This window comes from Onychostruthus taczanowskii, unplaced genomic scaffold (assembly GCF_017590055.1).
Source record: "Onychostruthus taczanowskii isolate IOZ18803 unplaced genomic scaffold, ASM1759005v1 scaffold14, whole genome shotgun sequence".
NCBI lineage: Eukaryota > Metazoa > Chordata > Aves > Passeriformes > Passeridae > Onychostruthus > Onychostruthus taczanowskii.
Genome location: NW_024498573.1, coordinates 4,140,753 through 4,165,575, shown reverse-complemented (window position 1 = coordinate 4,165,575; position 24,823 = coordinate 4,140,753). Strand labels below are relative to the sequence as shown.

Genomic DNA, 24,823 nt, shown 5'->3' with positions numbered 1-24,823 from the left:
CACAGGGAGCAAAACACTACAGGGAAACTGAAGGAAATTCACTGCCAAAACACAAATGAATATTCATGGTCCACAGAAATACCCTTATTTCCCAGCTCTAATCAGCATGAACATCTGTGAAAAAAAGTCTAATGGGGGAAATTGGAGAGGGGAGGGGGGTCATTTCCATCCTTTCCCTTAGGCCCCAGTTTAAAGAGTGTTCATTTGTCCTTTTAACAGAACTTGCAAGCGATGCGAGGATGAACAGTTTTGGTGAAGAAAGGAGGTGCAGTCTTTGGGAAATCTGAACTAAATTCTTCATCCTAGAACAAAACATACCTGGTGCAGGTTCTTGTTCCTGTCCCTGGCCAGGCAGACCTGTGCTGGGAGCTCCTCTATCCATAACAGCCCCTGAGCTGACAGAAACACCCAGGGAAAATCCAGTCTCAGGCAAAGAGGTGAGGCATGGCTCACTCTCATCCTTTTAAATAACTGACATCCTGACATATGAACATAACTGACAGTTCAATGCAGGATTTAAGGGAACAAAAAGTACCTCAAAATTAAAAACCTGTAGAAAAAAATATTACTGTTTGTCAGTATGATGGCCACTTGAAGACCTGATTTTTTGGAACAGCAATGTCATGACTATTTCTAGTAGCTGTGCACAACATGCCTGTGAACTTTAGGGAGAATTCTTTTTGGAGTGATGAAAATAGTCAGAGATCTACATTTGGAAAAAATATTTCCCTAGCAGAAGTGACCTTTCAATGTGAATTCATGGTCACTTCTGGCAGCAAAATCTTGCCTTTCATTTTTACAAATATAAGCTTGCTGCTGAAACTGCCTGAGCACACAAACTACGTATTTTTATTTGATGAGTTGTAGCCTTCTACAGAAACTATCCCACTGAAAGCTGAGAATTGGGTATAAGATAGGAGAAAAAAAAAGCAGAACAAAAGAAAAAGGGGACAATAAGTAGATGTATTTCAGAAACTACCAGGCATTGCAATATTTGGGGTAATATTTACTTTCCTACAGAGCAGCTGTCACAAGGGGCACTGAGGGTGAAATGCTTCTCACCCAGCTTCAGCCAAACAAGTTCTTATTTGAGAAGTTCAGAGCCCATGTGCAGGCAGAGGACAGAGGGAAGTTTCCTGATGATTTCCCCACATCTTAAATGACATCTGACAATCCAGGGGGTATCAGGCCCAGGGCTCCAAGGGGTTCACTACACTTTTATAAGCTATAAAAGGGCTTGATTATGTTGAAAAGGGATAAAACCCACCCTGAAGATGTTGCAGTAGTAAAAAGGGACATTGAATTTCACAATTTTTCATAGGTATCCCAATTTTGCTCTGTAATTTTCACAGATTTAAAATTGAGATTTTGGCACCAATTCCTGTTTTAACAAACTTGTATTTTTACTAGATGGCTGTTACAATATCTTAAATGCTATATGTGTTTTCTGTCCCATGGGGTCCTAAAAAATGCCATATTTAGCTGCTTGTGTGAGGTTTCTCTCTGTGTTTTTTTGGTTGGGTTGTTTTAGATTTGTTGCTTGTGTATGATTTGGATTTTTTTTATTAACTCTCTGTCTGCTGGGTGTGGGTTTTCCTTTCTTTAACCACCAGTGCTGGCACCTGGTGCTATCCAACAGCAGTTGAAGTCCACAACTCTTCAAGCACCGAGGTTAACCACAATTTATGGCAACAGGAAAAAGAAGAAAAATTGTATTTGGGAGGGAAGGGAGAAGACAGAAGTTAAAGACATTGAGAGATGAAACAACAGTAGGTATGGCCATGCAAATACTTTAGGGCAAACTGTGCAAGACTACAGCTCTTCACAAGCAGCTGCCAAATCCAGACTTTATTATGACACTGCCTGGATGGCTCACACTTATCTCCCCAAGGTGTAAACTGCCATGAACTCCCTGGTCTTTGGGGACCAAGACTGGTGTGGAATGGAAGAAGTTCCTTCAAAATAGCTGCAAAAGCACAGCCTAATTTATATCATGTTAATATGCTGGTGTTCTAATATATCAAATAACTTCTTGTGGAATAAAACATCTGCATACACTTGGCTTGGCAGGATTAAGGCATGATGGTTTTATACTTCTCAATTAACTGCTCACAACAGACCAGGGACAACATCCAATGGCAAAATTCCTTTCAGTGAAGGTTATACAGTTAGATGCAGACCTTAAACAATCGAGCTTGAGATTTTTTTTTTAAATTAAAAAAGAAAATGTAGCAGTTTTAGCACCACAGTGCTGTCCCTCAGCAACAGCAGCAGCTGGGCGATGACAGTGACCTGCCAGGAGGTCCTGGGGAAGCTCGTTGAGATTGCTGAAACTTTTGTGCAGATTGAATCTTCAAGGAAATTCTGCTTTCTCTGAGACATTAGCCAGCCATTATCATGAAATAAATGTGGCCCACTGCCACATGTCTCACATAATTTAAAACACCATGGGTACAACTCCTTTCCGAGTTGGCTCCTGTGGTGTCACCAGCACAGCAGCTCTGCAGCCCACAGGGCCTGTCTGCACTGCAAAGTTTCATACAAAAGTGCTCAAAATAACTTTTAATAAAGTAAGGATGGACACTGTAACCTGTGCCAGGAGGCAAATCTGCAGAGTTTTGGGGCAGCCTGAGAAGCTGCCATGATTGAGTTTTGTCACAGTGTGATTAAACTGTTCCCAACATCTCTATCCAATCACCAGGGCACACCACATCATTTATGCACTTGATATCTTCATAACTAAGCAGAAGAGTCTGTGTGAGTTCTTGCAAGATAGCAGAAAATACAAAGAACTTCACACTCCATGCAATAAATTGCTCTTGCATCCACTGAGATGAAAGGCTACAAGTACAAGATTTTCCTTTTATCTATATATTAACAAAAAGAGCCTGAATCTGTAGACATGGGCTATATTGAGGCACATCTTCTCTGTAGTCACTGCTGTCAGAAGCTCTAACCAGGCTAGATAAGCCTTGCTGGCTGTGTAGGGATGCTGGTACAAGCAGAAGGAACGAGGCTGCCCAAGTCCTGCCTCAGGGGAACGATGCTGCACATCCCAGAGCTGGGCACTTGTGAAACAAAATGCCTCAGCAAAACGAGCCCTCACTAACGAGCACCTCAAAGGATCTTAAGCACATCTTAAGGAGACTATTTGGCAGGCAGTGCTGTGTGAGAACATTCCTCAGGCAGCTGTGCACTAAATTCAGGTCCTGATGCCCCCTCCAGTGCCAGCGTGGGCACCTCTGAGAGCCTGGCCACTCTTCAACCACAGCAAATCCTGCCCACCATTCCAGCAGAAACCCAAACATGCTGCACCCCCCGAGAAGAGCAGGAAGGATGAGTTAAGTACTCGCATTCCCATGAGGAACACAGAATTCCCAGTCTATTAATCATGTCAATGGCAACAAGTAGTTGAGGATTCTGCTTTCTGGAGCAGCACAGAGACAGTGCCTTGTCCCTCTTCTTAGGACAGAGCATCAAAATACATGAAAATGATCAGTTCAGCCTCTGCTGCCACTCTGAACTGCCCATTTCTGTGGTGTGTGTCTAACCTGGATACCCACACATTAAAGGCAGTGAAACCCCCTATAGAAAAAAAGTACAATGCACACTTTTTAGAAATTCACCTCAGCTCCCTGTTTTATTGGTCTTTTTTTTTTTTTTTTTAAAAAAAAAAAAAAAAAAAGGGAATAATATCTCATCAAGTGACATGAGCTAAAAGGATAATAAAAAAAGATTAACAATTTCAGTCTGGAATAAGAGTTTTGAAGCAAGAGTATGAAAATTTAAAGGTATTGGGGTGGAGATAAAGAAATAGAATTTACAAGGCTTATGTTGTGAATCCAGAGGGTTAATTTATCATGAAGTCCAGAATTGAAAAAGCAAAAAATGGTTTATTGGCTCTGAAGGTCAGATAACAATGTTATATCATATTCAATGGGCTAAGGTTCCAAGGGTCTACAGGGTTGGATGACAATTGCAGGAATCTTTATAAAGTCTATTTTATACCTTTATTGTTAATAGCTTTCTAATCCTTTACCACAAATTTATAGTTTAGAAATGGCAACACATCTTAAAGATTAAAGGTATGTGACAAACAGTTCATGTCCTCTAATAATCAAATCACATAGTTTAGATTGGGGGCTTATCAGGCTTTTTCCTACTCCATGGTTTCATAGGTAGAAAATACTTTATATCCCTATTACATGAATGATGAATGGGACCATTGGTTATGGGCTGTTATTTGCTTGGCTGTAGTCAATATGTTTTCTTTGGACAGGGACTTCAGTGATTTATTTCTCTTTTGGCCTTATCACTTATTAACTCAGGGCAGACAGAAACAGCCAAGGTTGTGAATAAGGACTGGTGCCCATTTAGACTTCTAATATCAGAGAAAATATTCTTTTTAATGATCCAGCTACCCTTTGCTGCGTAGAGTCTGATTGCACTTCCCTCTAACTAGAAAATAAAGGTCATATTTCTTAGAAAGTGTATACATAAAATATGCAAAATAATATGTTTCCTTCACAGCCAGCTTTATTCTGACGGTTGCTGTAATTGCTTTCATTTTGAAGCTGTCCTACAGGTACCCTGCACACTTTCAGTGGTTGTTTTTTTCAGTGTGTTATGGTGCTATCAGTGTTTAAGGAATACCAAAGATATGAGGATTCTGTTCCTATTAGCATAGAATAGGGATTTTCCAGATTATTTCCACCATTCCCTCTCTGCAATCAAGTGGGATTCCTCCCATCTTCCCTTCCTGACTTTCTGCAACAACCCTAATATTGCTAATATTCCACCCTGATAACTCTCCACACTTCACTCCACTGGGCATGTCCTTACAAGCTTCAAAACAAATATTTTGGTAACAACATTAACATGCCAAACCACCACCCAAATAACAAACACTAAAATTATTTCATCTAGAAAACCTTGTTCCAAAACAATTGCAGGCATTTTTTTCCCCCCCTCAAAGTTTCCAGGCAGGGCAGGTGACTGACTCAGTTAATGGACTGGAACATACAAAGGGGCAGCTTCAAGCTTAAACTCAAACAGAGATTTCCTGAGAGCAGTTCTTCTCAAGGGCTGGTAACACCCAGATCACATCACTGATGGGGGCTTGGAGGCAGAGACTGCACCAACCCAACCCCAGCCTTGTTTTCCCTGCCACGAGCCCTTCAGGGACTGACAAACACCATGGAGTCCCCATGGCAAGCTCCACTTGGGAAGGAACACTTGGCACAGTGAGATAAAGGGGGAACCCCGTGAAATCTGCATTAGGATATTTTTAAAATAGCTGTTAGAAGGATTGTTTTTTGGGTTTTTTTTGCTTGTTTCCAGAGGAATTAATTAAATTCCCTGGTAAAATTTTACATTTACAAAGATTTGTTTTCATTCATCCTTACTTGATTGCGCTCTAGAGAAAGGATTTATTGTCTCTCCTCCATAGAGCCTCTCTCAGATGAGGAACAGATTTTCTGTGGAGCATCCAAAGCACAGGGTAACCTGCAGCACAGGGCTCTCCTGCTCTTCACAGACAGCTCTTACTTTAAACTTTTTATATTTCTTTGCATTGAAGGATTTTTTTTCTGTTCTTCTGCAGCACTTTCTGACTATTTAACTTCAAGACATCTGATACTTTTTATTCTGCCACCACTATTAATATTTACTAGTGAAAGGCAGATAAAAACTGCTGTTAAAAACAAATGGCATTCATTTGCTAGCTACCACATCTCATAGCTGGTCACTCTTCTGGAGAAGTGATGTGCTCTATATTTCATTTCAGCTTAATGATCCTCATATCTTTGAGATTGAAGAATTTTATAAACACATCGGGATAAAACCTGAGACAGCATCAGACATGCTGGATTTTTTCTTATTTTTATTGTTCTGTTGATGGTGGCCTTCTCTCCTGATTTATACTAATCAGTTCTTTAAGTGCTCATGATTTAATAATAAACACACATGAATGAGGCATTGTAAAACTAATGAGGCTGTGGATTACTGATTTTCAGAATAACTGCCACTAGGTTTTACCATTTTCCAGGAACTAACAGCCACATAGCCATGGCCAAGGTTAGCTGGTGTAAGGGTCAAACTCCAGTCTGCAAGGATCAAGAAAAGTTCCAGTGGGGCTACAGGAACTTCTTGACAGTCAGTCTGTCTCTTATCACCACTTCTTTTTCCTTCCTTTTTCTCTCTTTTTTTTTTTTTTTTTTTATGTTTGTTTCTTTAGTCTACAAACTCCAGAACTCTCCATTCTGAAAACTGATTGTTTCATTGATTATGTTCCTTTTGAACTTTGCACAGTTATAGGTGCTTTCTTGAAAAGAAAAAAATTTCCTAGCAAAGGAAATCACTGAAATTTACCAGGTTGGAAACTTAAAGCACTCAAGATCAGCTTTTAAGTGGTTCCAGTTCTGATCAGATCTCTGTAAGTGACTCCAACCTCTGCTTCCAGACCATGGACTGAAGTTTTAGATAGTAACAGGTAGTTTTGGGCTCTTACTCTTGAATTAAATTTGACTTCAAAAAATGAAAAGAGAATGATTCTCAGAAGACAGCTACTCCTGTGCTTCTGTAAATACAAATGCCTAAAATTAAAAATCTGAAAATTAAATCACCTAAAACAGAAATTTTGGAAATGTTACCCAAATCATCTGTGATCTGCAAGGCCCTTCCACTTTGTACACAGACTCAAATGTTTTCAGAAGAATTTTCCAAGAGACCATTTCTTCTTTGTAGCAAACAGGGGAGTGGAAAACTCCCTGAGAAGCCCTGTGACATTTCAGAGACAGACGCAGTTTCCCAGAAATTCTGTGAATACCCTGACCTTCACAGCTCCAGGATTTCCACATCTCCCCACACGCAGTGGCCTAACAGTGTAACATGAACACTGGTCACTCCTGGCAGTGTCCACTCTGTCCTGCTCAGCCTTTGCCACGGTTACCCTGCAGGACCAGAGCTCAGCATGGGCGTGATTCCCAGCCCTGTGTGCTTACACTCATCCCCCATCCAACCATTCCCATCAGCAGCAATCCCACCCCAGAGCACACAACAAACCCCAAATGGACCAGGGGGGACTTGCCTGCTCCTCTTGGAGCCCTGTCAGCACACAAAGGGTTCAGCCCACAGCCTCCCTGCAAGCCTAATGTCAATTAAAATGGTCTCTAAATTCCAACCTTTACCCAAGCATGTAACCTATTTCCAAAAGGAGGAGCAGTGTTTGGGGTACTGCTCAGCCAAGAATCTGAATTAACTCATGTTGCACACAACCTCAGTGACACAGCTCTGTACTTCTGGCCTCTAGGAAGTCCTTTGCTCTGTTTTGGGAAAAAAAAGCACAAAATCTTAAACTGAGCAGGTGGTAGAAGACACAGCATAATGCATTTTTATGGCCCCTCCATATGTCCTTTCCAATATGCAGTGAGATAAATCCTCATCTCACTTACAGACATGCAGCCCCACTCAAACCTTGCAGCTTAGTACCACTGCAAAAGTCATCTGTGAAATTCATGTTGTCCATGGTGCATCCATTTTTTTAAATTAAAACAAACCCAAACAAAATCTCAAAGGCCTGTCTGGGTATCACAAATTTGTGCCAACTCTCATTTTTTATTTAAGTCAACCATATATGCCCTGAGTCACCTTCCCAAACAACCTATGGATTTGTACCTCTAACCTCTTCCTTTATCTCAGTTTCTCCAGTCCTAAAACAATGGTAGTGACACACACTTGACTCCTAAGTTGTGACACAAAGCTGAATTCATTCAGTGCTCTTCAGTGCCAGAAGAGACTTGGAGATGAACAGTGCATGTCTGGGTATTTCTGTGTGTAATATGGATTTTTAATATTATTCCAAAATGAACACACATCCAAGGTGTGTTCAGACTTCTGTATTTCTAATAACATTCTCTCAGGAATGTCAAAGCTTAAAATCTAAGAAATAATTGCTCTCTAAGTGCATGCTAATGGCTCACTCTGCAGATGGAAAATAAAAAACTTATGTTTTCTTGTAAGCACAGGGTGACACTGGTTTATTTCTTTCAGAAATATGCACAAAAGCCAGGATTTTTCTGTATATATGCGACCTTGATTCCTAGATGGCACATGGGTTACTTAGGGATCATATTACTAAGTTATTTGCAGTTAAAGAGGAAAAAAAGGCTAAAATTAATGGGTCACTGGGTATTTTCTTCTGAGAACTTAACTACTTAACAGTAAGAAAAAAACAGTTTACAGCCAGGTGGCTTGAGGGGATATTTTGTTGAACACTGATTAAAAATAATTTCTTCTAAATGAGACCTGACCACAAAATGGGACCATTAACGAGCAGGGACATTCTCACCAGAAAGGAAACTACGCTTGATCAACTCCTGCACCGCCCACAAACCCCAGGTCTTGTTCTCTCTCTCTCACACACCCTCTCTTTGGCTTCTCCCCCCCTGCTTTTTCTGCTCTCCCCTTTCCTTGTTCCTAATAGCAGGGTAAATAAGCAGCAAGTGATGCTGAAATGTTTTCGGCCAAAAACAGAGGCCAAACTCCTCTGAGAAAACATTTGGCCTCTGTGGTTTTGTAATATGTTCCAGAACACTGAGTTCACTGAAGAACATTGTGAAAAACTCCCATCGGCTGGAGTGATGCTGGGGAATGTTACTGTATCCCAACTTCCAATTGGTCCATTTCCTGCAGGCCTTGTTAAAAAAAAAAAAAAAAGAAAAAAAAAAGAAAAAATAGTGCTATGTGGGAGTTAAAACAAGTTCTCATGGGAAAAATGAATGGCAAGAAATTCTAGCTTTAAAAGAAACAGCTAATCTGCTAGTTTGATTGTTCTTCAAAACTTACAATGAACCAATAATCCTAATTAAAACCACTTGGCCTAGTTCTCTAAAGCATCATAGCTTTTTCTATGCTTCGTTTGTACACACCATAGACTATTAGTTTTTTTCTAGTGCTCACTAACAAAGTGCTGACTTTGTTGGGATGGCTGAGCTAATTTCGTGAACTCAGTGTGAAACCTTAGCTAAACAAAATTGTGGTAATTTTCCTTAATTTGTAAAAGTGATTGGAGTGCAAACAAAATTTTCCTCTTGGGTCAATCCTATAATTTTCAATTAACTAAAACTAATCGTCAGGCATGTACTGAACCTGCATTTTGTTTAAAGGGCTGGAAGGCACTTCTGAAGGTCAGGATGCATTAATTGTTTTTATTTTAGTTTCATTTAGTCCTTTTTAAAAAGCTACATTTAAGTTCAGGCTGGGTCTAAAAGGAAAATGCAAATTGCGTGAGGTAGGATTTCAGTCACAACATCTTTTCTGTATCTATTGTAACTCTGTAAGTAACTGCAAGAGAGAATTATCCATGGACTGGATCACCTTTGATTTTATCATTATTGTTCAGTATTTCATAACTTACATTTACTGATGAAAAATGCTGTGTTTTAAACACCAACAAGAAAATGGATACAAGGAAACACTCTCCCTACTGGGACACTTTATTTCCACATTCAGCCATCTGCTTTTGGGCAGACAAGCTAAACTGCTGCCCTCCTTTTTGCTGGAAAGCTAATTAATGATGATCTGAAAAGCAACCCCAAAATGGGTCCAGCCCATTTTTACATTTAAAGAAGTCATCAAAAATTTCTTTGCAAAATTAAGGGGAGCAGGTTTTCCCTTTTGTTTCCCTTCCATATCCACATCTGCCATTTCACCAGCCCCTGGGGCAGCCACCCCAGTGGGGTGACAAAAGACAGGACAGCACAACTTCTTGCAAGAAAGAGAGGAGGGAAAGGATTCACCTCAAACAACCCACAGCTCTGGGCAACACCCTCCTGTCATGGTTCACACCATCAATTTGCACCAGCCATAAATTTGACCTTTGCTATTCCTTTTGTTCCAACACATTCAAAACTCTAATTCATTTTTTGATATGGTGTGTTATTGTCCAATATATGGATTTCCCACACGTTACTGAAATCATAGTGCTCCCAAATAAACACACACAGCCTCCACAATGCCTGCTGCTCAGCCAGCAGGGCAATATGTGAGCATTTTAAGAGCCAGTTTAAAAAAAAAATCCAGTGCATAATCTCATCTGCAGGAGAGGGTATTTGAAAAAGATAAGAAAGAATCATAAGGCACCTTTGTTCAGCTTGCTTAGTGTTAACAAAATTCAAATGAGAGTTTCCTGCCCAGCTGGAGCACAGAATTCTCTCCTCTGCCTCCAGTCCATGTGTGTACACTGAGAGCTGGAGCAATGTGTGAGCCCAGTGGAACTCATAATGGCTTAGTCACAAATATTCATGATATATCCTAAAGTTCCAGGGGCAATTGAGGATGAGGAAATGAATTGTACTGGGTTGTGCTGAACCACAGTTCAGGCAAACAGCTCCAGCATAGTCGTGTCTGTAGATGTGAAGTACAAGAAGTTCATGAAATGCACATCTAAACCAGGGCAAAGCTGTTAATTCCTGTAGCACACACCTTCAGAGGAACCAACAACTCACATCCTTTTTAAAAAGTTAGGCTGCTACTTGATTTATATCCTAGGCCATCCTTATAACTACTGAGAGTGCTTTGACACTGACAGCACCTGCAATGTTCCAGAGTGTATTGGAGATTTTTTTGTTAGTTTTTTTGAGGCCAAATCACTCAACTTAGTGGTCTCCAGTGTGGGAGACCACCCCAAAGCACACTGCAAGTTGCTGTGTCTGCAGCACTGACTGTGCTGAGAGCTACTTGAGCTCCCTGGAAGCCAGAGACAAGTGAGTTATGGTGAGATGGGCTGGCAAACAGGCTTTGAACCCTTGCAACACCTGCTGGACAGCATGAGATGGAGATGTTTAGCAGGATCCTTCTCAAGGCAGGTCTGTGTGTCTGGCTCCTTGTGCTTGCACTCCTCCTCTGTTTGGTTAAGTGCTGGAGTATCTGCTTCCTTCCTTCCTTCCTCTCCCCTCCTGGGTAAAGAGATGTCCCAACACAAGGACAAACAAGCAAACAAAAATCCCACCCTGGTGTGCTTTCAGATTCATCCCTACAATCCCCAGCTCTGAGTCCAACCTCAAACTGATGCCTTCAGTGACATCCTCAGCCAGAATAATAAGATGCAGCACAGCTTTTACTGACAAAAGCAGAAGCCCTAGCAAGGGTGATATATTGCCTGCCCTATTTTTCCCCCTTACATTTAAAGCATCCATACCTGTGTAAATGAATCTTCCAGGCGTTCCCTTGCAAAACTGCTTAGACTTGTAGGACAATGTGACTTCTACAACCCCTGGGATGTGTCGGGGAGGCGTCTGTACACGGATGGCATGTGGAGTAATCAGCTAGAGAAAACATTGGGAAGGGAGGAGAAAGAGAAAACAAGCACTGTTAGATGCTGAACACTTCTTTAATAACACTTTCCTCTCAGATCACAGTAAAAAAGCTTTGAAACATGTAATTAACCTGTCAGTGTTTGAATACAATCTTGATGTAACCCACACAAAAAGGCAGTGACCACAATATTTACAAGCATACTTGTAACAGCATTATTCCTGTTTTCATACATGGCAGGCACTTGCTTCCTAGTACAAGCATCAGCCCTGGTGTAATGCAATAACTCCAGCCTAGAGCAGCAGGACACCCACGTGTGCTCAGATGAATTCTGGGGTCATGACAGCGTCCAACAAATCAGATCCATAAAAGACACATAATTACACGTGTGAACATGGCACAGCACAAGTCCAAGGTTTTAAATACTCCAGTCCCCAGCTGACATCTGTACACTGGAAAAACACCTTGTGCTGCTGTTTAAATTTTCTGTTCATTTTGCGGAGGTGTAACTGATTCCCGTAGGAATGTAAATCTTGGCTTCTAAAGGATGCTAGATCTTTTCTTCAAAATTATGAAAGCACTCAAAAATGATGTAACCAAAGAAAACCATCTAACCATCACTTCCAGTCTGCCTTCACTGAGAGGGCTTCTTCAGGTGTGGATTTATACAGAAATAAGTAGATAAACTTGACTTTCTTTTTATTAGGGCAGGGGATTCTGATCCTATTGGCACAAAGGTTGGGGCGGGTCAGTGCTGCACTTTCCAGGCTCTAGACCATTTTTGCTTTTTCAGGATTCTGGACTGGATTTAAAATGTGGTCCCTGAAATTAGTAGCAGAGCCATCTAGGAGTTCACTAATTCAGAGCAAGATTAACCCAAATCTCTGCTGCTCTCAGAAACTACAGCATTGTCTTCCCCATCACCAAAATGGTGATCATCACCTCTTCTCATTCATTGTACTTCCCCAGGAAAAAGAGGTCCAGAGAAAAGATGACATGATTGTGTCCAACAACCAAGATACAGCTCTGGCACATGGATAATCCTTCTCTGCCTGTGGCACATTAATGCCCCTCTAGAGAGGCAAAAAAAACCAAGACCATAACCTGGCTTGACAGGTTATGAGCAAAGTGTGAGCACCCCATGCAGTCAACTGCTCTATGTTCTTGGTCCAATCATCTCCTGGATTAAGGAATAAATTTCAATAGTTTGGTTTTTTTAATAAAAAGCTTATTTTGTTCTTATTTTTACTAGGAACCAAATGTTTCAGCATTGTAGTAAGGCCCTACCAAAAAAAAACCCCAGACTTTGATCCAGTTCTTTGTTTAGGGCACGGGACTAAAAAAGAGCACAGAAGGAGAGTAATATCTGTCTGAGAGCCATCTGTGCTACAGAGGGAAATGGCACACACAGTAGGGAGCTCTCCATATTTAAAATAAGAAAATTAATATTAAATCAAGTTGAACATTAAAACCAAAACTACCAGCATCAAATGCTCCAAAAGTTATTCAGATCCACAGAAGTCAGAAGCCACATGTCATTTTAGAAATTATCATGTAGGGGTTGATGTCTTGTTTGGGAGCTCCAAAAGTATGTTTTCAGGCTCTGCTTTGGAATAATGTGGTTTACAAACTCACTTACTTTTAAAAGAAACCTGCCTTTTTTTTTTTTTTTTTTCTAAATTGCTCACTCTATCAATTTGGGGGAGAAAACCCTAAAAATTAAAACAAAAACCAAAACCAAACCCCAAACTTCCACGGAATGCTTTAACTTAAACTGAGCTGTCTTACAATTGAGCTGACCAAAGCCTAAAAGTCCAGGCCAATTCTCTCCATGCCCTAAAAAGCCAGCAGAGGCAGAAGGCAGTGCCAAGCAGCAATTGATTTCTAGTGCTTCAGACTCCTCTCATGTTGGGATGAGCCATCCTTGGAAGCTCCAACCCTTCTCCACTGAACCAACATGACAAGCTTAGACTATTTGCTCAACTGTAAGCAGCCAAACATAACTGAGATAAATCCCATCCTTGAGTGGTTCTGGTTAACTGGGTGAACTGGCAAGATGAGAAAAAATTTATGGCATTTTTGGGAAAAAAATATTTGTAAAAACAGCCAAGGATTTTAGTAGTAAAGGTTAACAGGCTCATCTTACTACATCAGAATGAGCCTGCATCCCTCACCCCCATTCTGGCATGAGCTATACAGGCAGCTTCTGGTTGTATCTTTGAATTTCCCAGCATTTACTGGTCTGTCACCACTTTAATGTTCTTTAAACATAATTTGTGGCATTTTCCAATACTCATCTTCCCTGGTTCCCAAGAAACGTCTGACCTATTTATGGTCCATTGTTACAGAGAGCTGGGGAGAGTTAAGCAAGTTTCCTGGTTTGTTCTCCACAAACAGTTTGGTTTTCCTTTGTGCTCTGAAGTAAATAAGTTTAACTGTGTTTAAAACCACAAATATACAATAATGTCGCCCACACATTCCCAAAGGGTGAACATTATGTCTGAAGTCCTATGGTTTAGGACACTTAGGATGTATTTTATTCCTCTTTTCCCTACAACTAAAGCTTGGGAGGTATACCAGGAGAATACATGTGCCTTTTGCTTTTTCTCCATCACATCTGTCATTGACCACTGGGGTTGACATTGACTGAGCAGGGATTTGGTGCTGGGCCTTTGTTCTGGGTCAGCCTTCAGGTCCCCTGCACACAGAGGGCACTGGCCAGCTTGGTTACACACCACGAGTTCCCTAGATTGCTGTCATAGCAGGAGATTGGCTTTAAGGGACAAAAAATGTTCCTTTGCACATGGAAATGTCCCACCTTGGGTCTCAGATTCTGGTTCCACAGCTCTGCCAGGGTCTGCTATGGACTGGGAGCAGCTCTCCAAATTGTCCTGACTCTGGTTTGCAATCCAAGTGACCCAGTTGGTGCTGTACATCTCTGGGCAGTCCAAGCCCATCCACAGCAAAAGCAGATTTGCCCCTGCCTTCCATAACTCCAGGATTATGGGATGTTTTCCTGTCTACACTGTCAACCTGGGGCCTGATGTTGGGAAACTACTCCACCTTTTCTCTTTTCACACTGACATAGCCTGTTCCTTCCCCAGGGCACAATCTGCCTCATATTTACATGCAAAGCATCTGGAAGAGGTGAGCTATTACCATCCAGGGATATTAAAAGTAAAGACACCACTTCTGGATGCCTCTGAGCCCCAAAGAGCTAGAGAGTGGTAAAGACTTTTGGGGAAGCATTGTGACATGTTCACCCTGTTGTTTTTAGGCATCTGTCCTTGCCCAGTGACAAACACAAGACCCTGAGGTAGGTGAGCTCCCTGTGTGACCCAGCAGGGCAGGCTGTGCATCTTCACCTCAGCTGGGAACTCTTGGTGGATGAACAGACACCAAAACAACAACATGCCAAGAACCAAGAATCCCTAAATATGAGTTATGCCCCTTTCTCAATTTATTTTTTAAATGTAAATCTTGAGCAAGGCATTAAACTATGATTTGGACATGAACCCAGCAGCCAAAATCCCAGATCCATCTTCCTCCTCGATTCCAGCATTTAGCAAATTAAGAAATGGAGCAGGACATAAAATTAGTAACTGAACCTTTCTCTCAAGGGATTTCCAAGTGATTTGGCCTGATACTTAGCAACTGCATTTGCTGTTTGGTATAAATTCTTACATGTCAGCTGGGACATGCAGTGGGTTGCACTAAAACCTGAGTTAGGGATCTTTTGAATGGTGGGTGGTGCCTGGCCTTCAAAATCCAAAACACATTGGGGCTGAGTGTGTACAACAAGCCTCTTTCTGTGGTTTGCTAACATATTCTAGGCATTCTTGTGTGATACAGCATCATTTCACACTCTTCAGAGTGCCAGGTTACTTTCTTTTTTTAAAAGTGACATTTTATAAAGAGATGTCATTAATCTGAGTCACTAGTTTATTTTTGCATGCTTGAGCTCTGGTTTGTGGTTAGGGAAATGGTGACAATCAGTCATAAATTTGACTTTGACTCTGTGTGAAGAGGACCATTAGAACAGGAATGAAGAAAAATCCCACCAACTGAAGGTAATGACAGCTTTCAGTGAGAACAGAACCCTTAGGGTACCTATATTTTAAAAAAACAACCAATGTCTTTGCATGCCTCAATTCTGGGCATCCAGATGCTGCTTAATAAGCCTTGGTTTGCAAAAAGAGGGTGCCTACTCATTTTTTAAAAATGAGTCAGAGCTCCAAAATAAGCACTCAAAGCCTGAGACTTCCAAAATCAATAACAAACATAAAAAGCAAAATAACAAACTGTGTCACAGAATTTGATTCAGCAGCAGTAAAAAAAAAAAAAAAAAAAAAAAAACCACAAAAAACCCCCCAAAAAAAAAAAAAAACAAAAAAAATCATCCTCTGTTTTTGTGCTGTACAAAGGTAAAAAAAAAAAAAAAAAAAAAGATGTTTCAGTGCTTCATCTTTTCTTAATATAAAAGAAAAAGTTGTTTCCAGCTGACTCTGTACAGCTGCAGGAATGTTCTTGGCAGGAAAATGTTTGAAGAAATAGTTCATTTTAAGCAAATATTGTGGAATATTTATAAGAAACTAATTTTGTCTTCACAATCATGTATTTGCCCTGCAAGTCGACTCTCGGAGTCTCAGCACCCGACGGAGAGAGAAACAAGCAAAGGTTCTTATCAGCAGCACCAATTTGGAATATTTGTGACCACGCAGGGACCCAGAACCCGGGTGCAACGCCCCAAATTCCAGCTCTGTGTGTGTGTGCACGGCACAGACAGGCAGCAGAGCCTGTCTGGCACACAGAATGTTTGCTGGGAGGCTCTGAGCACACCCAGCATGTGCACACGATAGACCAGTGCTGTTTGTTTGGCGGTTACGAAAGTCCCTTGAAAAAAAAAAAAAAGGCATTAGACAGCCCATTCTGCTGTATTCTAAAAATACCAAGGGCTTTTAAAGTAATATGGGAGGTAAGGATTAATTGAACCTACTGGCTTAGGGTATCTGCATTTCTGCTCAAAATTAATGTGACAAATTAAGTTTTTATTTAGTTCTCCCTGGCTGAGAAAGGTTGCAATTATGTTAGAGTGTTTACAGCTAAAATATATGTTTAAATAATAAATATGTGTTTCAGAAACCATTTCAAACCTCCTTTTTTAACACAGTCAACTCCATTTCAAGCATATAAATATTTCAATTACAAAACTTGAATACATGTAAAATAAATTAAAAATATATTATTTACATTTCAAATTATTTATAACATGCTGCTTGACAGCAACAAATTCTCTCTTAAAAGGAAGTTGTTTGGGGTTTTTTGACTCTTAACTTTACTTCTGAATTAGGGTAGGATTTATATTTTAAATATCCATGCAGCTCAGGTATTTACATGGATTTTGCTATAATAAAGTCTGAGTAATATAGGACCTTTAGGATAATTACCTTCACAGCACCTCTCCAAAGAAGGTGACTAATCTTATTACTGTTTTAGAGAAAGGGAATTGAACTTTAAGTAGATTATATGATTTGCCCAAGGTCCCATGCAAAGTCTGTAGCAAAATGATGCTTAATTTCAATATTAGACTTCATCCCCCAAACCACCTGCAATTATAGCTGAAACTGAAGGTGGAAAAATCCACATGAAAATGCCCTGCAAGACTCATTCTTTTTCTTTGGTCTCTGCCTATCTGGTTTTGTTTGGGTTTTTCTGAAACCCAGTTAAAATTATGTTTTGTTTGGATCCATGAAACATCAAGATGAACTTTAAAATTTGTCCAGAATTCAATGACAAAATAACCTGGCCAAGTTTGCTCATATCTGGGCCTTACTGCAACTCAGGATGAGCCTGCTCCAGTTCTGTAATGGTTCCAGTTCAAGAGGTTTGACAGTTCAATTTTATACTCTATTAAAGTAAAACAAAAATATTCTTCTTGGGTACTGAAAATTCCTTAGACATTTTTAGAAATGGGAAGGCAAATGAAAGAACTTATTTTGTACTTCATAGGTGGCTTGTATGTGTAATTTGAATTATTTATAGATCACTATTATTTAGGGATCACTCAGCTCATGCATTTCTGCACTTGTTTACTGTGTTTGTCTGCTTCTTTTAGAAAGAATGTTCTTTTCTCCTATATGATTTTTGACTGCTCTCATAGGCTATGAAATGAGAAGCAGTTCTGTAAGAGGGAGGCAGTGAAAGAGCCCATTGCAGCATTCCCACACAACAGACTGGCTTCGGTCTGGACCCCCTCTAACATTATTAATTCCATGACAAGGCCTTGCAACCATCAGCAACAATGTTTTGACCAGCACTCAGTCTCCTGAGATTAGAAATTGACAATTAATGGCTTCCACTAATAAATAGAGTCAAGATTTATAATGAAAGATCCAATTCTGCAGCAGCAGAATCAGGGCAGTTTCCTCCCAGCCCCTTCACCTTTCCTGTTAAACGTCTGCAGCCATAATGGCTTCAATACTAACACACAAAATGCTTACACTGGGCCCAGGGGGCACTTTCATGATCACATAAGGGCTTCAGAATAGGGCTCATTTACTATCTCTTCTTCTCTGGAATGCCCTTTCATCCACACTTGTCCTCAAGTGGAAGGATGAGAGAGAGAGAGAGAATAGTGAAGGACATTAGAGAATACTCTTCACATGGAAAAAATGCTGCCATATGTGCAATTGAATCAGTAGGGGGAATGTGCTGGATATAAATTAAGCTGTGGTGTTGATTTAAGATTTACAGGATGTAAGGTAAAGCATCAGAAGGTCCTCTCATCATTGGGAAGTGTTGCACAGATATTTCAGGGAGGCTGGGGTTTTTTTCAGTATTAAAATAATGAAAATTACAATTTCTTATTAAACCTCAAAAATGCTTTTGGAAAGCCTAATTTCAAAATATAAACCTTTCCTTGGAGCTGTCTCCCTGTGCCAGTGGGGGACTCTGCCATGGTTTCTACAACCCTGGTCATGGCCTTTGGGGTGATGCTGCCTGGGTTTTAACTTTTCACAGGTTTTTGGGGAATGTCAGGTTCCATGATTAATTATGTGCTGGGAAAAGACAGAATTTAAGGAGCTGGAAGGAATAACAGCAGAAAAAAAAAAAAAAAAAAAAAAAAAAAAAAAAGTTAAGAAACAAGGAAAGGGTTCCTGTGAAACTACAGGGGCTCCTGCTAGGTATGAGTCCACTGTGGATACAACGTGGTGCATTTGTTTGCTGCTATGAAAATAATATTTACACCAAGTATCCAGGCTTTAGGGATATGCTGTTCAGAGGTGCTGAATTCTGCAATCTCCACCTGATTGAGCTGCAGCTACCAGCAGCCAGTTTCCCTGGAAAGTGGGATCACCTAAATGTTTGTTTCCTGTGGGCCCTTAGCTTTTGCAGTGCTAAACACAGAATTATTCACACAGGCCTTTATTCTCCATTTTCCTTGGAATAAAACCCACTGAGCTAAATTCTGGGCCAGCACAAGATGCAAATCCCCCTGGCTATAATGGGTTCCTGCCACAGGTAAATTTGACTAATTATTTTCATAAAACTGAGCGAGGCAAGGATTTGTGTGTCGACATTTGTTGCTGATTTAGCATGTGGCCCAGAGAAAGGACAGGCTGGCTACAAGGAGACAAAGCTGTGAGACATTAGCTATGAGACAACACCTACCTCACTCCAAACCAGCATGGTGCCGAATATGACCTGTAACCCATCAAAGAAATTGTCTCCTATGATGATGACAGTGGCACCTCCTGTAGTCCATCCTTCACTTGGACTGATGGCTTTGATACATGGTGTAGCTGCTTTTCAACACACATGAAAAAGAGAAGTATTCTGCTGTTAGAACTGGATTTTAATGATAGAAGACGTGAGAAAAATAAAATAAAAGGAGCTTTCATTTCCCCCCCCTTACTAACACAAAGATTTCAGCAATCATGTTCTTTACAGTACATATGCATGACCTCAAACTCTATCTTTGGAAGCATTTGTTTCCTTAATTAATTTCTGTTTGGTTTTATTATCTGCATTGAATTTTTTTGTTTTTTAATTCTACATTAACAAAAAAAATCACAGCATGAGGGGTAGAGACCAATTGGAAATCAGCATCCCTTTTGTTATTGTATATGAAATGCACAAGAATTAAGTTAATAAAACAATCTCCAGTAAGCTTACTTTATTATCCATCAGAACCCAAACTCACCAAGGAAACTCCCATAAACATTATGGAAAATATTGGCAAAATAAAAAAGGGTGTAACCCTCAGCAATTCTCTAACTGTTCTGCAATCAGATCCAGGTTGTCCAGTATTAAACCATCCTGCCCTGATTAATGCTTTGGCTACTACAAAAAAAAACAACACCCCACAACCAAAGCCACAGCTTCCATCCAGTCATTCCAGTTGTATTGCATCTACAGGATAAACAAGATGTGTGTGCAACACATTTTGCCATATCCATGGAGTCTCACAGCCACTTTCTTGGCATTGTATCTACTCAGAGCCTCTGAGAGGATGTTGAAAACTCAAGTGCTGTTCAAATCTTGGACTAAGAGCTTCTGGTTTAAGACTTTGTAAGCAGAAGCAGCTCAAATATTGGTGGGCTGGGGCAGTATAAACATTCACACATTGATTCTCCTCCTCTGCAGCACAGGGGCACCTTGGAATTTAACAGTGCTGAAGCAACAGAAATAACTTACTGTAAAAATAGTCAGCAAGCCCTGGGCAACTCTCTACTGTGGAGCCTCAGAGTGGTCACACAGGTTGATGGAAAGAAGCAATTTCACCCTAGATGCTACCAACTTTTCCTTGCATGAGGTGAGAATACGGCACTGGTAACATTAGATAACATTTTAAGTAAAGCTGGCACCTCAACAATTTCATTACTCATGGAAAACAGGTTCAAGGAGCAGCATCACTCCACCAGCCAACCTCAGTGCTGGAAAGAATGATTCTTTCCTGTAGATGTGAAGGCAGAGGCAAGAGGCTGCACTGCAAACTCAGGAATGGGTGCCACTGCCCAATTTTAGGGTTGGTGGCATTTGTCTGTGAATTGCTACTTGATGGAAAGGCTGATTGAGCTGTTAATTTGGTTTGAAACTTTGATTATCTGATGATGTACTCAAGGAAGAGCACTTAGGCACTTCCTCAGGTAAGGCCTTACTAGGAAGATGGTGATATTAAAGCCACTATGTGTTAGCACCATCCAGGATAAAACCCTTACCCTCATGAGTTACTCAGTGTGGCAGCATAGTGAGTTACTTAATGAGGCACAGCCCCTGTCCTAAATTCTTCTAATTGTAAAGACAGGAAATTAATTCATTCACAGAAGCCTAATTCAAAATGCTCCAGACATAAATTGCTAAAGAGACCCAGTGCATCTTTATGATTCCTCAGTAAGTTCTGGTTGGTTGGAGCTGATTGCAAGAGCCAGTGTGGCTGCTGGGAAGCTCCTTCCCCCAGCCCCTGGGCAGGGTGGGTGGGTGGGGAGCTGGGAAGGGAGCTGGGAAGCAGGAGGGAGCTGGGAAGGGAGCAGCTGAGTCACCCTGAGCAGTGTTTCTGTGAGCACTGCCCCAGCCTCACACCACTGGTGGTGGCAGGCACAGATGGGGAGCAAACAGACCCCAGCCCTACCTACAAAAGGTTGCAAGTGTCAGGACAAACTTTTCCACTACTTAAGCTGATGGGGATGCCAGCTCCAGGCAAAAACACAAACAGGCAGAAAAAAAAAAATCATTACCCTACTCCAAACTTGGCAGAGTACAGCCATTAACTTTTACATGAGCTAACAAAAGAAACATCCTGACATTACCGTCACGAAAATGTAGCGCGCACACAGAAGTAACTTCAATATGTTTAATTTGGATTCAAATTACTTGCATAAAACTGTGCATAAAAACCACTGAGATGTCCAAAAGCAAATGCTTTTCCTTCAGCCAAGCTCACACCAACAGATTTCCAGTGAAAGCAGCTTTTCAAAATGCCATCTAGCCCTTTCACAGAATCAAACTTTTACATAAATAAAATTTAAAATCACTTCCAAATCACACCCTTTCCAGTATTCCCAGTTGATTGTGGACACATATCCCCTACAATAAAACCCAGAGATAATCAGTTTCCCATGTGTCAGAGAATGAGCTACTTTTCTTAAAGACTACAAGCAACATTTTTTTTTCCTAAATACCAGTGAATAAAAACTATTTGAGACCATAAGCATTAACAGAAAACATATGCAGGCTTAGCTGAAAGGGTTGTCAAGCACTAGAAGAGGCTGCCCAGGGAAGTCACCATCCCTGGAGGTATTTAAAAGCCATGTAGATGTGGCACTTGGGGCCATGGTTCAGTGGTGGGCTTGGCAGTGCTGGGTTTACAGTTTGACTCAATCTTAGAGGTTTTTTCCCAACATAAATGACTCTACAATTGAAAATTATAGATTCAAGTTATCTTTAACGTGAATGCATGATACTCTTGTGCAGTTACAGGACCCCACAAAAAAGTTCTTGCTATTTATGTTGTGATGTTCTTTGTGCTCCCTTCATTGCACTCAGAGGTTCAAGTTGCTGCCCTGTCTGTGCTGCCTCATGGATTTGATTCTAATATTTTATAAATGTATTTGCTTCATATTAAACACGTGCCAAGCCCCATCCATGGAGCCAGGGGGATTGAGGCAGACACTCAGGGCTCTGTGCTGAGCTGGGGCTGTCAGTTCTTCACTGGGACACTCTCACCTGCAAAGCCACTGTGACCAACAGCACATGTCACTTTATTTAAATATGTAGAAATTGTGCTGAATCAGTGCCTCATCAAACCTGCTGGCAATAGTCCAGAACATCTCCTCTGAGGATAAAAAGTCAGGACTTGGTGGTTTAATCACCAGGGCAGGATGATGCCTTTTGCAGGCCCAACCTGAGATGGAGCAAGAGCACTGCGCCTTCCCAAAAGATTTCATTATTCTCCCATGTCACAAAAACCAGAGGGACTCCCCAACTTTCCCCACACAACTTCCCTTATTTTAAAGTGCAAGTGTCTGCAGAAGTTGGAAGGGCTGCAGGAGGTGCTGCCCAGCCAGAGAAGTGGCCCTGAAGGGCTGCATCCCAAGGAAGACGTGCTGAGAGAGGCATCCAGACTGCTACCTGTTTTTGAGGGCACAAACCATGTTTATACAATGACATATTTGCAATAACCAGCAGCATTCAGGACAATGGTCTGTCTCAAACTTTGCCCTTCCCAGGCCCTTTGCTTTGAGCACCAAGGAGGATGGAACTGGCTCCTGTTGGCAGCATCAGCACAGGTAGCACTGGGAGGGGGCAAGGCGATGACCTCAGCTCTATTTATGCTCCTGCTACAAATGTCTGGCCAGCTCAGGCCCTCAGCTCTTCATACTTCTGCTTTTAATCACTTGGCAACTTTCAAAGCACTGTCTGGAAGGTGTTTACTTCTGTGCAACCCTAGGAAAACAGAGCTAGGCAGAATAATCTTTTCACTGGAGGCCTTGATTTTTCTACATTTTGTTTTGGTCAGAAGACAAACCAAAATATAGAAACTTTTTTTTTTTTTTTTCAGAATGCCAAGTTCCAGAACCTCTACCTAGAATTAACTTTTTTCAATACCTCCAAGAAAAACAAAATATTTTGTTTCAAAATATTATCAGTTCTCATGCCCTTCTGTAACTCCAAGGCATAATTTCTGAAATGGTGTTTTTAAAACAAATAGAAAAAAAAGTTACATAAAATTTAGCTTTTTCTGTAGAAAAAGAGTTTTTAGTCCAAGTCTGAAGCTTCCCTGGTAACAAAATACAGCGAAGGACTTTACACCGATCCTAGTAAAGGCAGTGAAGTGTACATGATTGATAACATGAACAGACTGTAAGTCCAGGGAGGAATTTTTTTTAAAAAAAAAAAAAAAAAAAAAAAAAAAAAAAAAAAGAGTAATTGCTCATTCCTACATATATGAACTTTCTACTTATTGCTGTTGAAGGAACAGCTGGAAGCTAACAGCAATAAGAACGAAAGAGTTTAGTGGCCCAGCTTATCAGATAGGATTTTCAGACTCTTTGGTGTGAGTGTGTCACATTCATTGTGTTTTCTCGGAAGAGCTGGGCTGAGGAAAAAACCAAACATCTCCCTCCAGCTGCAGCAGGACCCTGCAGCTCCTGGCTGAAGGTGATGTGGCCACATCCTCCACCTGCTGAAATGGGCTAAAGGTTGGGAGCCTTGAGCTGCTCTCCTCCTTTGCACAACACCAGGGCAAGTCAGAGCCCACCTGTGACAGGTCCCACCATGCTGCGCACGAGGCTCACAGACAGAGGTGGCAGAGGAGGTTCTGCAATCCCAAACTCACTGAGGCCATTGGGAATCCTACCACTGACTTCAAAGCTAAGGGATCTAGCAATAAATTTTTAGGATTTATGAGCAAAAACCTTAATGGCTCCAAGGAAAACAACGTTCTTATGAAATCTTCATTTTTCTCAATGTACACATTGTTAGAATCTTATCACCTCCCACACAAAGGATGGTAGGTACCCACTCCAGCACACAGGGAGCAAAAAAAGGAAAAGTTTTTGTTGTGTGCTGTGTGTGCCGGTGTGTTCTTGTGTTCCCACACTTCCCAGCTACTGATACACAGGGATTCTTCTTCCCTCAAACTGTGACAATAAAATGATTACCCCGCCACAGTTTAGCATAATGGTTCAGAAACGCTCGTGGCATATTGCAGAGTTAAAGTGGAAATTATTAGGTAGCTCTTCTTTGTTATAATAATGATCACTCCACAAATAAAAGCCCTTCTCCCAAAGGTACTGCAAGGCACAAAATGCTAATTCTGAAGATTATGTGTGCGCTTTTATTAAATATTACTCTGCCCTGTCTGTTTGAGGGCTTCACTGCTCTGATTGTTTTATGAGTGCCATGTTAATGTCAGCCCCATCTTGCTAGCAGCAGGCACACATTTTAGCTTTTGTATGAGAGTTGATCAAAGGCCACGTGCTGAGGGAATTGCTGAGAAAACACGGACAAGCGATAAAAATCTAACAGATTAATTGGTTTAAATTTCATTTCAGGGCGTTGAACTTTGACTCAGGACACAAGTACTACACTACCAGTCAGGGCCTAATTACCACATTTCCAATTTGCCTCTGAACAATGCTTGGCAGGGAGAATAATAACAGCACTAATAATACTAATAACAATAATAATAACAACAATAATAATAACTAAACAACAGCAACAACGTCTCCTCTTAGCTTCTTGTACATGTTTAGCAACTAACTTTGTGTGCAGGCAATTGCAGGAGGAAATTCCTCTCCCCCACACCACCACCCACCTGCCTCCTGAGCATTTCTACCTGCCTCAAACAGCACCTGATGACAGAAGAAATAACAGACAGCCTCAGGAGCATCTGAATTTACAGAATCAATAATCTACCAACTCCAGCCCCTCACAAACACACACTGGACGATTCATACCCTTAATTAGGGACCTGCATTTCTAAACAGAGATAGCTTTTTATCCTCCA

The 24,823-nt window shown here is 41.0% G+C and overlaps 1 protein-coding gene across 6 annotated transcripts in view; it reads right to left on the bottom strand.

Moving 5' to 3' along the window:
* The window catches only part of EBF1 (EBF transcription factor 1), a 271,234-nt gene that overhangs the window by 50,433 nt on the left and 195,978 nt on the right, over positions 1-24,823 (bottom strand). For 4 of the 6 annotated variants that reach the window (XM_041397644.1, XM_041397648.1, XM_041397646.1 and 1 more), the window contains exons 9-10: positions 18,985-19,118; positions 11,198-11,324 (exon numbers count right to left, since the gene is read on the bottom strand). In XM_041397644.1, coding sequence (XP_041253578.1) covers positions 11,198-11,324; positions 18,985-19,118 — 261 coding nt within the window. The remainder of the gene's footprint in view (positions 1-11,197; positions 11,325-18,984; positions 19,119-24,823) is intronic. The other 2 variants (XM_041397645.1, XM_041397647.1) reach the window with 1 other exon arrangement.